This window comes from Maniola jurtina, chromosome 10, assembly GCF_905333055.1.
Source record: "Maniola jurtina chromosome 10, ilManJurt1.1, whole genome shotgun sequence".
In the NCBI taxonomy this organism is placed as follows: domain Eukaryota; kingdom Metazoa; phylum Arthropoda; class Insecta; order Lepidoptera; family Nymphalidae; genus Maniola; species Maniola jurtina.
In genome coordinates, this window is record NC_060038.1 from 11,663,095 (window position 1) to 11,678,323 (window position 15,229).

At 39.7% G+C, this 15,229-nt stretch overlaps 2 protein-coding genes across 15 annotated transcripts in view; both read right to left on the bottom strand.

Moving 5' to 3' along the window:
• The window catches only part of LOC123868868 (dual specificity protein kinase CLK2), a 53,986-nt gene that overhangs the window by 11,753 nt on the left and 27,004 nt on the right, over nt 1-15,229 (bottom strand). For 2 of the 14 annotated variants that reach the window (XM_045911513.1, XM_045911509.1), the window contains exons 1-2: nt 12,857-15,202; nt 253-334 (exon numbers count right to left, since the gene is read on the bottom strand). In XM_045911513.1, the coding sequence (XP_045767469.1) occupies nt 253-334; nt 12,857-14,785 (2,011 nt within the window). In that variant the 5' untranslated portion in view covers nt 14,786-15,202. Of the gene's footprint in view, nt 1-252; nt 335-1,518; nt 3,154-12,856; nt 15,203-15,229 lie in introns of those variants that run through there. The other 12 variants (XM_045911514.1, XM_045911510.1, XM_045911517.1 and 9 more) reach the window with 9 other exon arrangements.
• Nucleotides 3,152-6,520, bottom strand: LOC123868874. The gene is made up of 2 exons (XM_045911534.1): nt 5,125-6,520; nt 3,152-3,235 (listed from the first exon to the last, which is right to left on the bottom strand). Exons 1-2 carry the CDS (start codon nt 5,329-5,331, stop codon nt 3,152-3,154), a joined length of 291 nt encoding a protein of 96 aa, XP_045767490.1. The 5' UTR covers nt 5,332-6,520.

The following is a 15,229-nucleotide window of genomic DNA, read 5'->3' on the forward strand; positions in this document are numbered from 1 at the left end:
ACCACAAGCGGTAATTAATGTAACAAAAGAAAAGTCTGAAATCTTGAAATTTCAAATCACTGTTATCTGAGCTTGACTGATAGTAGCGACAAGTTTATTTTGTCCCGCGAGTTTCTGCCTCTGTTTAAAATTTGCTCGTATGTGAATGTTAAATATGTGAAGTGTTTGATAGGCTGTGTTCGATGTGTGTGTGTGTGTGTAGTGTGGTGTGTATAATGAAGACATTGGTTAAGGTACGGTGTGGACACGAACATCTCGCTCCCATGACATATCCGGGCCAGTAGACCAGATGTCCATCCTTGTCGTCCTTGACGGAGGAGCGTGCCCGGGAGCTCTGCAAGCGCCGCACCGTCCGCCGCCGCCGCCGCGCCGCACCGACACGCCACACGCCAACGCCAACGCGCCACATCAGCACATGCCACGGATGCCACGGATGCCACGGAGAGCGCCACGTTCGCCACGACCCGAGTAGTGTTGTACCCAACAATCAGACAATGGAACGGTTGCCCGTCAGACAAGCGACAATTGGTATGGTGTGTCGTACATGCTGTTAGAGGGCGGACAGGTGGACGTTGTGGGCTCGCGCCGCGGCGGACGCCCGAGTGGAGGCTCGGGTGCCCGCGAGGATCGGGTGAGGGACGGATCGAGGACGGACCGACACCGGAACGGGAACGATGCATTCCTTTCACTTTCATCATAACCTCGCACACGCTCAAACACACTAGTTCATTAGGTTAAAGTGTCCAACCGATCTGTCTAAGACTAGTAATTATCTATTTACTCATCATTTAAAATCATAGCATTAATTGTTACAAAGTTCTAATTCTAACATTTTCGTAAGGAGGTGGTTTATTGGCAATACGTTGGGATTTATCTTTAGAAAATATTTTTACGCAGAAAAAAGACATGTTAAGTTTAGGCTAGGGACAAATCTAGCTGAATTTTTCGTCAGTGTCTTGTACGCGCAGATGGCGTTCTACAAACATTTTAATTTGTGTAACATTGTAGCAAAATCCCGTACGTGGATTCTCACTACATTTGTCCCTAGCTTTAATTGCACGCACAGACAATATAAATACATGCACTGTCATTGCAAATGATTATTTTCGTTTTCACGACCACTTTTTTACGTATTTAAAACGGAATATGAATACTTATTCAACTGACATTTTGCACAATGCGATAACAAATTTTTATTATTCTACCTCTGAATATAACGAGTTGTCAAATTGATATACACGTATATTTATTAGCAATATATACATGCATTTGTTTAGATTCAACAATTCTTTCACTAAACAAGCAGTTTTTTATGTTTTTTTTAATTACCAAAACTATTTAAAAATCATAAACAGGTACACATAAAAGTTAGAAAATAATTTGATAACAACTTGGGTATTTTCTAAGCTTGTAGATAGATATTGCAAGTACGTTGGTATTGTTGATATAATGAACCATCACAGACCAGGTATGAGTTAGCGGCACACAGGCGCAAGCGGGAGGTTAGCTCGTGCTTACAGGCGGCGTGGCCGCGCGGCGCGTGTGGTGGCGGGGCCTCTGCGGCCGCTGCCGGCTGCGCAGCTCGGGGGGCAGCGCCACCACATCCCCGACTCCGATGGGTTCCAGTTTCCTAGGCATCAAAGCGCTCGACATGCCATTGGGTTCCTTCTCGGTGATGCGACTGTACACTTCGTCCAAATGGGCATACTTCATTATTAGGCTCTGAATCTCCTTTCGCCGCGTCTCGCGTTCGTTGAGCACACGGTCACCGACCGGAGTCTTGTCGTCGTCCTCGTCGCTGGATGGAAAATAAATTTGTTTCTGCCTACCGACTTCGATGACGGGAGAGGAGGCCGGTGTTTTCATCAGGTAAAGTTTGGCATCAGTGGGTTTGTGATGTGGAGGCGAGATCAAATCCCGGGAGCCCGACTGTAAGCTGATATCGATAGGTCTCAATGACAATTTTCCACTTCGTTTATTGTCACTTCCACTTTTTTCGACTCTCAGGGATCTTCTGTGATGCTTGCGATATATGCTATCTCTGTCTTTTCCGTACTGAGGACGTTCTTTGGGGGATAAATCGAACCCATTCTTATCACTCTGTTTATGACTAGATAAACGACGATCGGTCGTGTTTCTAAAAGGAGTTTTTTCTCTAGTTTTCTCGTGAGAAAAATTGTTCCTTTTAAAGGAACTCTCACCGAACACCGCCGTCGTAAAACTTCTCATTAGACCTCTAGAAAAAGATGACGGATCGGGTTCTAATGTTTTATCACGATCTTCCTTTTCTTTTCTAGCCCTTTCTTTTTTCTGAACGGCGATTCTATCTAGAACAGAAGAATATTTATCTTCTAAGCGACTACGCGTGGTGCCTAACGAAATCGTGCTATCTATATTGTTATTATTAGTTTCCTTGAGAGGATATCGTTTAGTGAGTGGCGATGATTTATTATCTTTCATGTGAGCTCTCCGGAATGAGTCACTGCGGCTGAGAGCGCTTATACTTGGGTGAGAATGCACAGGTGATGTGTCCATTCTGGTTTTGGGTGAGTTGAGGTAACTCGAGTAGTGTCGCTCCTCGTTGTACTTCTTCGGTATCGCAGCTACACTCGGCACGTACGATTTGTACGGCGACATATTTCCTGTGTTCTCATACCGTCGCACATTGGATAATCCAGAATTTTTGTTGGAAAGCAACTTGTCATCGTACCGAGTCCGCGCCGCCGACAATTTGGAGTCCATGATGTTTTCGTTTTTCTCGGACGGACCTCTGCGTGTCAAGCGGTTGATGATGCTGGAATATCCGTCCGACAGCAGCTGCGTAACACTGGTGGTGGAGGAGCGATTGTACCGATGCCGGGGGCTCGTCGTCCCACTTCCGCTGGTGCTCACACTAGCCATGCTTGTTGTGATTAAAAACTGAGTACACTTCAACCCGGGTGCATCACATAATAATTCTTGAAAATCATAATTTCACATATACGGGGTGTTTGCTCTCGAGCATTATAAATCCAGGTTCACTTTGTCATAAGGAGTGGACACATAGGGCTAATAGTGATTTGAATCGGGAGCAGGCTTTAGCACGAAGGGACTTGAGAAAGATCACTAGCGCAGCCGAGTGCGGCCGTCGGTGCCAAGTAATGGTCGCGGACTAAAAATATCGGCAACCCGTGGGAGCGCCCTCCCGCGCACTCCGAGGTGCCGCCGCACGCGCATTTTCGTCGCATAACACCCGCTATACATATAAATACTCTTTTTACCAAACTTTAGTACATTTATCAAGTCATGTTTGGATTACAGAAGTCGCCTCTTAATTAATTGAAATAAATTAGGGGTATCGTAACTTAACTGTCAAACAAGTCTTATTATTAGCAGGAATACAAACTCTGAGGTTTCAATTCAAACTTTTCCTCCTAAAAAGGCATAATTTATATAAAAGTATCTCAGATGTGCCATTTTCCAGGGCGAAAATGAGAATTCATTGTAGTTAATTATAGTTTTCATACTCGTGTAATAAATATTATAATGTTTTTGTAAAGTAAAAATTTCCATTCTCTCTTTAGTTTTAGATGGTTCATTCTGTGTTGAGTTTTCCATAAGACAAGGGAGAAAGTCTATTGAAATGTCGAACTGTACTCTTATTTTTACTCGTGCTTGCTAGTACAGCATATCTTTGGCGTTAGCATTGGGCCCGAGAGCCAAGACAATTCTGTCAATAGGTAAGCGGTTACTAATTGGGTCAGTGGAGCGCGTATGAAACTGAACAATCCCGCTTTCACGTGCGTATCCCATGTGCACAACTCAAGCGATCAACAAGACCAGACCATCTCTCCATAATCTGTCACCCGGGTTCAACGTTTATCACAACTTATCGCCCATTATCACCTTCGATAGTGGATTATCTAATTTAATATGTATTTTATCTTTGCTTTAAATCCTAGGCACATTAGACATCTGTGAAATCGGATGCAAGTATGACATGCGACGATGACTGATACGTGACACGAATACTTAGCGTGCTACTCCATGCTTATCGTATTGTAAACAAACATAGTTTTTTCTCTTATCATTCTCATCATACATCTCTGTTTTTTTAATGTCTGGTGTTTATATATTCATAAGACAGTGTTATTAGTTCAGTTTACGTTTCATAATGGTGCCGGAACCCTGACGTCCGCTCGCTCAGTGTTGCCGAACGGAAGCGTCGCAAATATCGTGCACATTCTGGGCATTCATTGTTATCGCTCGTCGATTTCAAAGCAGTTGCATGTTACTTTCCCCGAGCTAATATTTTCAGCTGCGGGCTTGCGAACATTTTTTCTAAATACCGTGCTAATAATGACTTTATAAATAACCGCCGATCAATAACTAGGCCAGAAAGTGATTAATCAGTTATTTTTCGATATAATTTATTATTTAATAGTTTTTAGATCTAATAAAAATGCATGAATTTTGCAGATTAATATAAATAATTATATACGTATGGCACGCGGATGCATTTGTGTTAAAATATTTTCTAACCTGGAGTAAATCCAGAAAAAATCTTTTTCTATCTATAGTACAAGGTAGGTTAGGTAAATAAAGTTAACTTTAGAAAATATTTTTTCTTAATAGGTATATCAACAAGTTAAATTCGTACCTCGGGAAACGTAATGTCTTCACACACAATATAAAGCACATACGGATAAACTATATTAACAAACAATTTAACGGCATTTAATAAATTATATGACGTCATCTTGTGTACAAAATAGCTCAAAGTAAATAGTAACAACACTGATGCTAGAGATTTGTCCGACAGGATGACAAAACACAGGTATAAAACTATGTACATTTTGAGCGCTCAGCAAACACATTTTATCACATATGAAATAAGCTGTCTGTTTGACGAGACGCGCTTTCATTGCGCCAGCTGTTTGCTTCGCTAGGGATAAACAACTAACTACAATAAGATGGGGCGCAGGTAAAAGGACCCTTAGTATGATTGGTCTTTCAAGAACCCCACCTTTGCTACGGTAAAGAATATGGTAATACAACTTGTTCAACTCAGTGGGGTTAAAAATAATTTAGTTTAACCTTTAAATTGTTAAATTGTTAATTACTATCATCATTAAGTTAATCGACAAGACTAACTGTGACACTGACCTTGCCCGCAATTTTAGTACACGCGCCGTCAACATCGAAAAGGATCTCCGCAACCACGTTGAGGAGTTTGGCCACATCGTGCCACTTGCAGCCGTGGTCTTTTAAGAACCTTTTGTACAGTTCGTAAAAGGAGGACATACGTAAAGGGAGGCGTATCCGATCATGTTTCACTGCGATTTCTGTCATATTCGTACACTATTAATCACTTCACAGACCGTGTGGTGGAGCGCAAAAGCGTAAGGAGCGAGCGGGTAGCCGCCTGACTGAGTAACGACTGTGGCCGGGGCTGTTAACCGAGTGCACCACAATATTAGTTCAGCTGACTGAACGCCGTGTAAACAATGTTATATTCAAATAAAACCAATAATACTGAAAATATAATATAAACTTGTCACTAATGTATGAGTGGCTGTAATCAGTTCACGTCTGTCAGCGTCTCAACGTAAACTGAGACTTGAGAGGACAGTCGTCGTCGCACTCCAATTAAAAGACGGTTAATGGAGCGAACAATTCATTGGAAGCTTTCGGTTCAAACAGGATTTATCCGCGTGTCAATTGTAGGTAGGTACTGCAATAACACGCGGATAACTGACCGGTACTTTGTAATTATTTATCCTTAAAATATATTAAATGCAAGTTACAGTTTTGTGAAGTTTCCTTGGAACACTAGAATACGAAAACTGAAGCACTAAAATTCAGAATGAACAACAACATAAATAAATATCAATTTCTGGCATTAACTTCAATAAAATCATTTCTTTCCGGAGATTCGATGATCATTTACGAACTTGACGAGCAATCATTGACTGTTCTCGCAATTCCACAAATAGAAGCTGCTGGAGGTAGTACTCAAGATCAGCAGTGAAGAAACACATAAAAACGAGTGTATGATTTATAGAAAAAAGAAATGAAGACTAAATATTCAAATGGCAAACTTTTTAACCATGAATAGATACACAAAATTATTCAAGAAGTTATTTAGAATCTTGGTCACAAGATAAGAGGTCTTCAATTGTGTAATAGTTCAATCTCATGACCCTATGTGGGTCCAGACATGGCGTAGTAGTAGTGACCATTGTCCATTAGGGTCCGACATCCGTCTACTATTGATAGTAGGTACGTGATGTAAATCAAGTAACTCGCCACCACGCATCGTGCGTGTGAATAAGAGTAATGATAAAACTTGCAACAAACTAGTTTCTTTATTTCATAATTCTTTCATTGGAAATTATTATTAATACTTTAATGTTTAAAATTAATGTCACCTCTCTACTTATAACTAAGTGTTTAGTTATCGTTTGAGCAATTACTAAAATTTCATTTGTCTACATGTATAATTATTAATAAATTGATATTATATAGGCTTGTAACACTTTTGGTACTTAGGTACTTACTTTATTTAATTCTCGACGGAAAAATATTTGTGTTTTTTGACAAAAATAAAATGTATTTAAACCGAAGTAACGCTACTTAATGTAATTTTGTACTTGATGAATTTTTGTATCAAAAAGAAATAATATACATGATTTGAAATAATTCTGGTCATTTGTATCATTTGCAGCAGTTTATCAAAAATTTCACACCACTTGTCTTGCTTTGTCGCGTCACTTATTATTGAAATTATTGTATACGGTCTATATATGCGGATAGGTCTATTATGCCAAATGTGACTAATCTAAGAATGGAATTTAGTAATTTATTTTTTAAATAATTAGCAGAATCCTTTAAAAAATTCAACATTCAATAAAATGTTTCGACATTGGACACTTTTAAGAAAGCGTAGACGCATACTTACGTTTGTTTTTTTTTTTTTTTAATTTATGTGCAGTGTAAATTTTATAGCTGCCGCAAAATGACCGCTTCTAAATAAAAAGCACTACATAGTCACATTATACACTAGACATGTTTAAGCAAGGAAGTGAAAAAAATCACAAATTTATAAGTTCGCTTGTTTAATGCAAACATTTTTTATGACTTCCCGATTTTTCAGCGATGTGGCAGCAAGTAACCTTGAATCTGAAATTCAAAAGCGAGTATTCGATGGCAACCAAACGCCGTTTTCAATTATTTATCAAGATTTAAGCATAGTTTACACGGAGCCAACACTGGCTGCCAATAAGACTGGCAGCCAGTGCTGGCTCGGTATTGGCCTTGTGTAAACAGTTTTTCAAGCCAAGCCAGCGCTGGCTGCCAACGCTGGCGAGAATAGAGCGACCGTCTATTTTTCTAGCCAGTGACCTCCGCCCGCATACCCTTCGACCCCCGCGCCAGCGTTGCGGACCCGTGTAGACGAGTCTCGCCAGTCACTGGCGAACGTCCGTACGGTGTGTGTTCTTTGTTGTTTTTCCAAACGTGTGCACACTAGAAGAAAAAATCCGTGAATGATTGGCCGCGTCTAAACAACAAGGGCCAGGCCAACGCTGGCTTGTTTGCAGACTGGCGCCAGCATTACTGGCTTCGTGTAAACTCTACTTTATAGCATCATTCTGCAATGTCTAGCGAAATAGAAAGTCTCATAATAAGATATTCAGTAGGTACTTGTCAAAATTTTGAAATGGCCATTCCACTACCAACGTGGATAAAGCCTATTTCAGAATCTATACTAATAAATAAAATTGGAGTGTCTGTCTGTAATTTCGAAATAACTACCTCATATTAAGCTCATATGGTTATTTGAACGATACCATAACTGAATCACACGTTTTTAAAATTTTTGTCTGTCTGTCTGTCTGTCTGTCTGTTTGAAAAGGCCTAATCTTTGGAACGGCTGAACCGATTTTGACGGGACTTTCACAGGCAAGTAGAGGATTGACCAGGGCGTAAAATAGGCTACTTTTTTAACCGACTTTCAAAAAGGGAGTTGTGTTTTTCTACCTATGTAATCTCCGAGATTTCTGAACCGATTTGCGTCATTTCTTTTTTAATCGATAGAGGAACTTTGCGACATTGTTTCATAAAAAATTTGGAGTCCAACTCCTCAATCCTGATGCTGCAGGGGATCTGACCAATCCACGCGGGCGAAGCTGCGGGCATCAGCTAGTAATAAATAAAATTGGAGTGTCTGTCTGTAATTTCGAAATAACTACCGCATATTAAGGTCATATGGTTATTTGAACGATACTATAACCGAATCACACGTTTTTAAAATTTTTGTCTGTCTGTCTGTCTGTCTGTTTGAAAAGGCTAATCTTGGGAACGGCTGAACCGATTTTGACGGGATTTTCACAGACAAGTAGAGAATTGACCAGGGAGTAACATAGGCTACTTTTTTAACCGACTTTCAAAAAAGGTTTGTGTTTTTCTACCTATGTACACCGAAATCTCCGAGATTTCTGAACCGATGTGCGTCATTTCTTTTTTAATCCATAGAGGAACTTTGCGACATTGTTTCATAAAAATTTGGAGTCCAACTCCTCAATCCTGATGCTGCAGGGGATCTGACCAATCCACGCGGGCGAAGCTGCGGGCATCAGCTAGTTAAAAACTAAATTTACAGAACAATAACACGAACAATTTTAAACACTAAAAATATATTTGATTTCCACAGAAAGTTCCGAGATCTTTCTTGCACTATCACTAACCAAGTGTAGCAGAATAGAAAATGTGAATTATATCACTTGGTTATCCAAAGCCAGCAAAGCTTAGATAAAACGAGACTCCGGATTGAAATGACCTTTTACCAAATCGCGAGCCACTCTTTGAATCTGTAAAAGACTGGTCGCAAAAAGCCCAAAATTAACGAAATAGTCATTTTAAGAGTGTATTTAAAAAAGGCCGATGAAATAGAAGATGCGAATCATCATAAGGACATTAAATTACATTGAAGTGAGAGGATGCAACGTAGAGGTTAAAGAAGAAAGTTAATGTTGTTACCAGCGAGGCGTGACCACTCGCAACAACATGACGATATCGGTAGAATGACAAGGCCGGCCGGAAGAACCACCACGTTTACTAAAGATAACCTCTGTATTTAGACCTAGGCCATTTTTGGATAGTAACATTATTATCCGTACGCAAAGGTTTTAAAACGGAAATTACGTTGAAGCATCGAGCATGTAACAAAGGTGAAGAAATTAATGTTGATATTCAGTGAAGCTTGACCATTCGCAACAAATATGACGATATCGATAGAAACGATGAAGCCGGTTGGAAGGATTACATCGATTTTAAACACAATTAGACCCAGGTCATTTTGGATGAAAACATCAAGAATAGACGATGAAATAGAAATTATGGGATACCAGACGGATTTTAAGTGTCGAGTATGTAACATATTGATGAAGAAAGTATGACCACCAGCGATTTATGACCATTCGCGCCATGAAGATATCGGCAGAACGAAGGCCGGCCGGAAGGAACCGCACATTAACTAAACACGATAGGGCTAACACAGATAGGCAAGGTGGGCACGGGGCACGGGCACACTTATCTGAACCTTGCATGCCAACCGTATTAACGACTAGCGATAACACCCCTGTGAACTTGACCTTCGGTTGTGCCTAGTCAGACCTATCACTAATTCAAGAGCATTGGATATGGTCGGCCTAGTCTTTGTATTTTTAAAATGTAAGACCTTGAGTCACGAGACAGTGTGTAATTAGTAATTATTTTGCTTCAATAACGAAAATACTGGTTTAAAAGTAGATCTGAATAATGTCGTACTAACAGCGAATATACCTCTTCATCGCAACGTCATGTTCTCGGTAAATTAACCAGTGTCTGTCCTACTATTCTAATCCAATATTTAAACTACCTACTAGTTTTTCGGCTTTTTGATGTGGCCGCGTATTTGTTGGTTTTTACCCAATCCTATAAACCATGTCGGAAACTAAACGAACAGATGAACTAATATTTGTCAGCCTTATATGTAGTTTAAAAATTGGACGTTTTTTTTTGTTTGCTGTGTCTTAGCATTGTTTTCTACTAATTTAATATCACGAGGCAATAGATTTCCTAATTTCAAAGAGACATTCCATCTGTGTCGGTAATTTTATTATATTATAACACTTATCGTTGTCACAAGCAAGGCCGACTGTTAACAAGGAGAATGTTATGCGGGAATTGAGATTCCTTGCCATTTCCTTAGATAGAAAGGTGACATTTTTGGACGCTATTTTTTTGTTACGTTACATTAACATAGCGTAGCCCCGGTTTTTCTGTGTTTAAAAGTTTGAATAGTCAAGGAGTGCAGCAGTCGTCTAAATATTTAAGGACCACACTCTACAAACAAAAATAAAAGACTTCTGCGTTGAGTAGCTTTTATGTCTTTTATGATTATGATAAAAGTATTGTCTGTTTGTCACATCAAGGAAATTTTGATGAAACACAAAATAAATACCTCAAAATTATACACAAGGCACGACAATCTCTCTGCCACATGACTTGTCACGGCAGTGCACAGTAGGCCTACAGACCCATAGTTAGTAAAAAAGACCGTGAAGGTCGGTCTGTCAAGTCAGTCGGTGTTTAGGTAAACTGGTAGCCTGTGAAATGTGGGTCACAAGTCACAACAATAAGCAGAACCTCGAAAAAATTAGGAAAATTTGTTAGTGGTAAAAGAAACCATACAAACTTTTTCTAATATTGATTGCAAACTAATGCTGAGTATGAAGCATCAGAAACTTAACTTTTTAATCGTATTAGAGGTTAATTCTATTCTAATTAGCGCTTTCGAATTGATTCATATCGAGTAGGTGGCAATTTTAATGTTTTGTCGGAGGCGGTGATAAAACAGGGCATCTGCCGAAACGTCATTGTAACACAATGTTTTATTTACACAGGAGAGTTCGTAATGAACGCAAATAAACCCGAAATATGCTTGCAGAAGGAAGTTACCAAAACGTGAACGAATGAGTATTGCATATATTTGCGGAAAAAATCAACTAACGAAGAGATTCTTGAAGTCATGAAGTTTCTTTGAGTTTATTTACACGGTACAAACTTTAGAGCGAAAGCTGAAATGACATCACCAATTACAAGCTCTATATCTAGGCCAGTTAAATTTAATTCAAAGCTCTAAATAAATGTTGAACAGATGGAAGACCATCGGGTAGTGACTGATGAGAGTATATTGTCTTGGACGACCCAGATATCGATACAAAAGGATGATATTAAAATAGAGTGAAAGTTCAAGTATCACAATTGGCAAGATCACATAGGATTAATCTACATCTTCTATTTTGAAGGCCAAGGATCCACTATCAATTAAAAAGTGGGTTAAGTTAACGGGACCAGTGTGTTTTCAATGCACTACCACAAAAGAACTCTTGTTAAATAGTGGCTATCAGTGGCAAATAGTAATTGCACGGTGCGGCTTAGCAATTGTGAGTCATGTAATTTTGATTCTAGGAATAAAAAAATCTTAGGTGATTCTCCAGACCAGGAATTGGTTATTGCTTATAAGAACCAATTGCCTACTTGCGTTTAAGTTTATATAGTATTTAAGATTAGTCATTTTATTGGAATTTCGACACAACATGCCTATTGCTCAAGAGTTTGGAATCAAGTTTCTGAATCATGTGCGATTAAGTCTGGCTGAAGCTGGATTTAACAAGTATCAATTTAAGATGTATTCGAACAATTCTAAACAATTGAAATGCAAGCGCACATGTTGATTAGGCTTGATTAGACCGTGTGTAGTTATTTACGCCTTGGAGTATCGTATTTGAGACACACCCAACAAGATATTATAGTTAAAAAACTGAAACTATATCCCCTCCTCTTAAAAACTGCAATAGACGGACGGTTTATTTTAATAAGTTAATTATACAAATCACATATTTTCGGAATCTGCGCAACGCTTTTATTTGATAACAACCTCGAACCATTTATTTCAAGTTACGTTACTTAAGTTAATTTCTTATTAATATGTATCTGTCCCTATTTTCCTATAGATATGCCCCAGTAGACTCACAAAAGAGTTACTCATGCTTAGCCTACTTTTTATTAAATTTTCAGACGTGTAATTTTGGCTAGACATGGTCCATTTTCTGAATTCCTTTGACGTTGATGCGGTGATAGCCTAATCGAGTGGGCGGCGCGAGGGGCGGGCGCGGGGGGTTGGGGGTTTAACAAAACAACGGGCATGCCGACGCTTCGCCTAGGTGAAGGTAATCATGCTATTTCCGTGCGCATGCGTGAAACATTCGCAAGCAATATAAACGCGCCACGTGGCGCCATCTAACGAACGCTATCGGAATTCCATAGCTAATGCCAGCTGCTGAGCTATTTTCGTCGATACATGTAATATTGTTTACAGGTTAATAAAATTGCGTTTCATTTCATTAAATAAATGAAGTTACATAAAGAAAGCATTAGTACTTTTAAACTTTCTATATTACAAAGCTGTATTATTTCTTGCTATGTATTTACAACAACAATAACACAGATCTAGGAATAACACAACTTTTTTGAATTGTAATTTTTTTTAACGACTTACTGAGGCCTACAAAAAGAATTTCAACTGATTTTTTTTATCAAATTTTTTTCACAAGCGAAGGATTGTTCGTAGGTGCATGAAATCCTTGACCTAATTATAGAATTTAAAATAGATTTCATGCCGACATCTCATTGCATAGTTGTTTTAAGCGGTCTGTATTTAAAACGTGAAAATTTAGTATGAAACGAACATTTTCTAGTAACGAATTCATAAATATTTCACTAAATATGCTAGGTTATTTATAAATTGCTAGGTTAAAATAAATTGTCTGACCTCTACTTCTGTGGGTTGACTGTCGGGTTTTAGTTGCGAAGGCTGTGGCGGCAAATGTGGTGCATACGAACACGAAGGCTGAGCAGAGGTTGGTTGGTTGACTATAATTCGATTTGCAGAAGATGTTGCACTGTGATTTTGCTGTTTTATTTCTCCTTCCGAATTTTGGACTAGAATTTGTGGCACTCCTTGTACTGCATTGGTTGATTTTTGATCAACGTTTTGGTGGTTGGATGTTTTGGTTAACCAGGCAGAAGGCACTGCCGGTGGGTGAGGGTGCTGCTTTATTAGCTGCGCATTTGCAATATCTACACTGTTTACAGGTGTTGACTTTAGAGTCACAGGCGTCACGGTTTTGCTAACGTTTACTACACTTGGTATTGTTTTAGCACTTTTTGAAACTACAGGTTCACATGCGACCACAGTACACTGAGAATCTGACGCACTATGTGAAGTTTTTTCATTATTTTTAACATTATTCGGCACTGGTGGGAGTTTTTGTGGCAATTGTTTTTGTGATGGAATGGAGCATAATTGATTGAGAGGTAGACTAGCCACAGGATGAACTGATGTTAATACTGGTCCATTACATTCATTTTTAACTACACTAGACACTGTTTTATCATCGTCCAGTATGTCTTCATTGAGCGGAGACGTTTCATCTCTGCTTTGGGAGAAGTCAGTGCTATCACAGCAAGAGAGTTCATCTAAACTTTGAGCTAAATCAAGAGCAGAAGCTTCATGATAATCAGTTGAACACGGAGAAGTGTCATCACTTGTATCGTCACTTCCACACTGCCCTTGTGAACTTTTGCTACTGGGTATGTATGCTAAACTAGAGGTTACATCGTTTGATATGTCCGCATTGATAGATTCAAGATCTTCACTACGAGAAGATTCCCTGTTTATATTCGAATCAACACCGCTAAGCTTATCTTCTTCATTTAAAGAATTATTTATTATGGTTTCAGATGACACACATACAGCTGATGTTGCGTCTTGTGGACTTGTTGTATTATTTTCATTATTTTCCCTTGGATTATCAACATTATCGTGCTTGGTATTATTTGCCCCTTCAATGTTTTCAATTTCATCAGGACGTGATTCAATTTGTGTAGCTTGCTCAATCACTGGAAGACTCATATATTGAGGTATATTAGCACACTCTAAATCGCTTAATCGCATGTATTGAACACCAGCCTCTTCGGATGGTATTTCGAACTGAGGCGTGTAATACTGGAACGAACTGTTTTGGTTTCCATATGCAGACCATGGATCATTAGGAGGTATTAGCGGAAGTCCATCATAGTAAAGCCCTGGATTCAATTCTGGATTAACAATAAATTCTGGCTTATATTCCCATGTAGGCACGAATGAATCTTCAAAGGCTAAATAATTTTCTGGTAACACAACAACATTCTCATTTACATCGTTGGGAGTCATTGCATATGCACCATCGTAAAAAGGATTATTTAACACAAGGGAATGCAGCTGTGAAGGTTGCAAAGTTATTTCTGCTTCAACAAACATACCATACTTTGATAAATCTGGTTCAGATCGTCGGTGTCTAAATACGCTATCGTCTAAATCGCCTTCATATGTAGATACATAAATATCCGAAATATCAAAACTACGCGTTCGCCGTATAAAATTATACGTATGATACTGCTCATCTACAGGATCTTTCTCGATAACGTGCTTGTCCTCTTGGTCACCGAACAGTTCATCATATGTAGGCACACCCACGTTGTTTATTTCGTCCAAGTCATCCGCATAGTTGCTTTGGTCAAGGACAGCATGCAATGCAACGTCGCAAGTAGTTCGGGGCACAGCGGGGTCACTGGGTATCAGAACTACTCGCGGCAGGGAGGGCGGGGGCCCGCTGAACAGCAGGTTGTTAGGAGGTGGACGCGGCGGCTGGGCAGCCATCGCTCGCGCTGGCCGCCCGCGGCGCGAGCGTTCGGGATTTTAGTGCGGCGGCACAGACGCGCTGGGCGGCCGGCTGATCTTTGCGACTGACTGAAGGCGTACCGCGTGACGAAGGCGAACGCAAATAGAACGGGCGCAAGCGTGAAGAGGTCGCCATCTCTCACTCGCATCTTCATGGACGAAGGCACATATGCGCACGCGCATTCGCATGCCAAACCTGTCCCGCACGTTCTTCCCGACAGGTTCACTGTGACGTATCACGCTTTATGCTGGTTCCGGGCTTTGCGTACGACGAAGTGTTTCATGAGCTTAAATCGTAACTCTTAGACAGATTTTCGGTTGAACACTAATGTCGGGTAAGTGATGGCGAGCGTTTTGGATTTGATAATTCATAAACTCCTTTCACACATCCTCATAAATAAAAGATTAAGAAACGGTACTAAC

What these genes read in the sequence shown, in the direction of transcription:
- LOC123868874 (XM_045911534.1), bottom strand. Translation starts at nt 5,331, where the DNA reads ATGACAGAAATCGCAGTGAAACATGATCGGATACGCCTCCCTTTACGT. An exon ending in TCAGTGTCACAGTTAGTCTT is followed by an intron (nt 3,236 to 5,124) that starts GTCGATTAACTT and finishes TTATATGTATAG; the next exon opens with CGGGTGTTATGCGACGAAAA.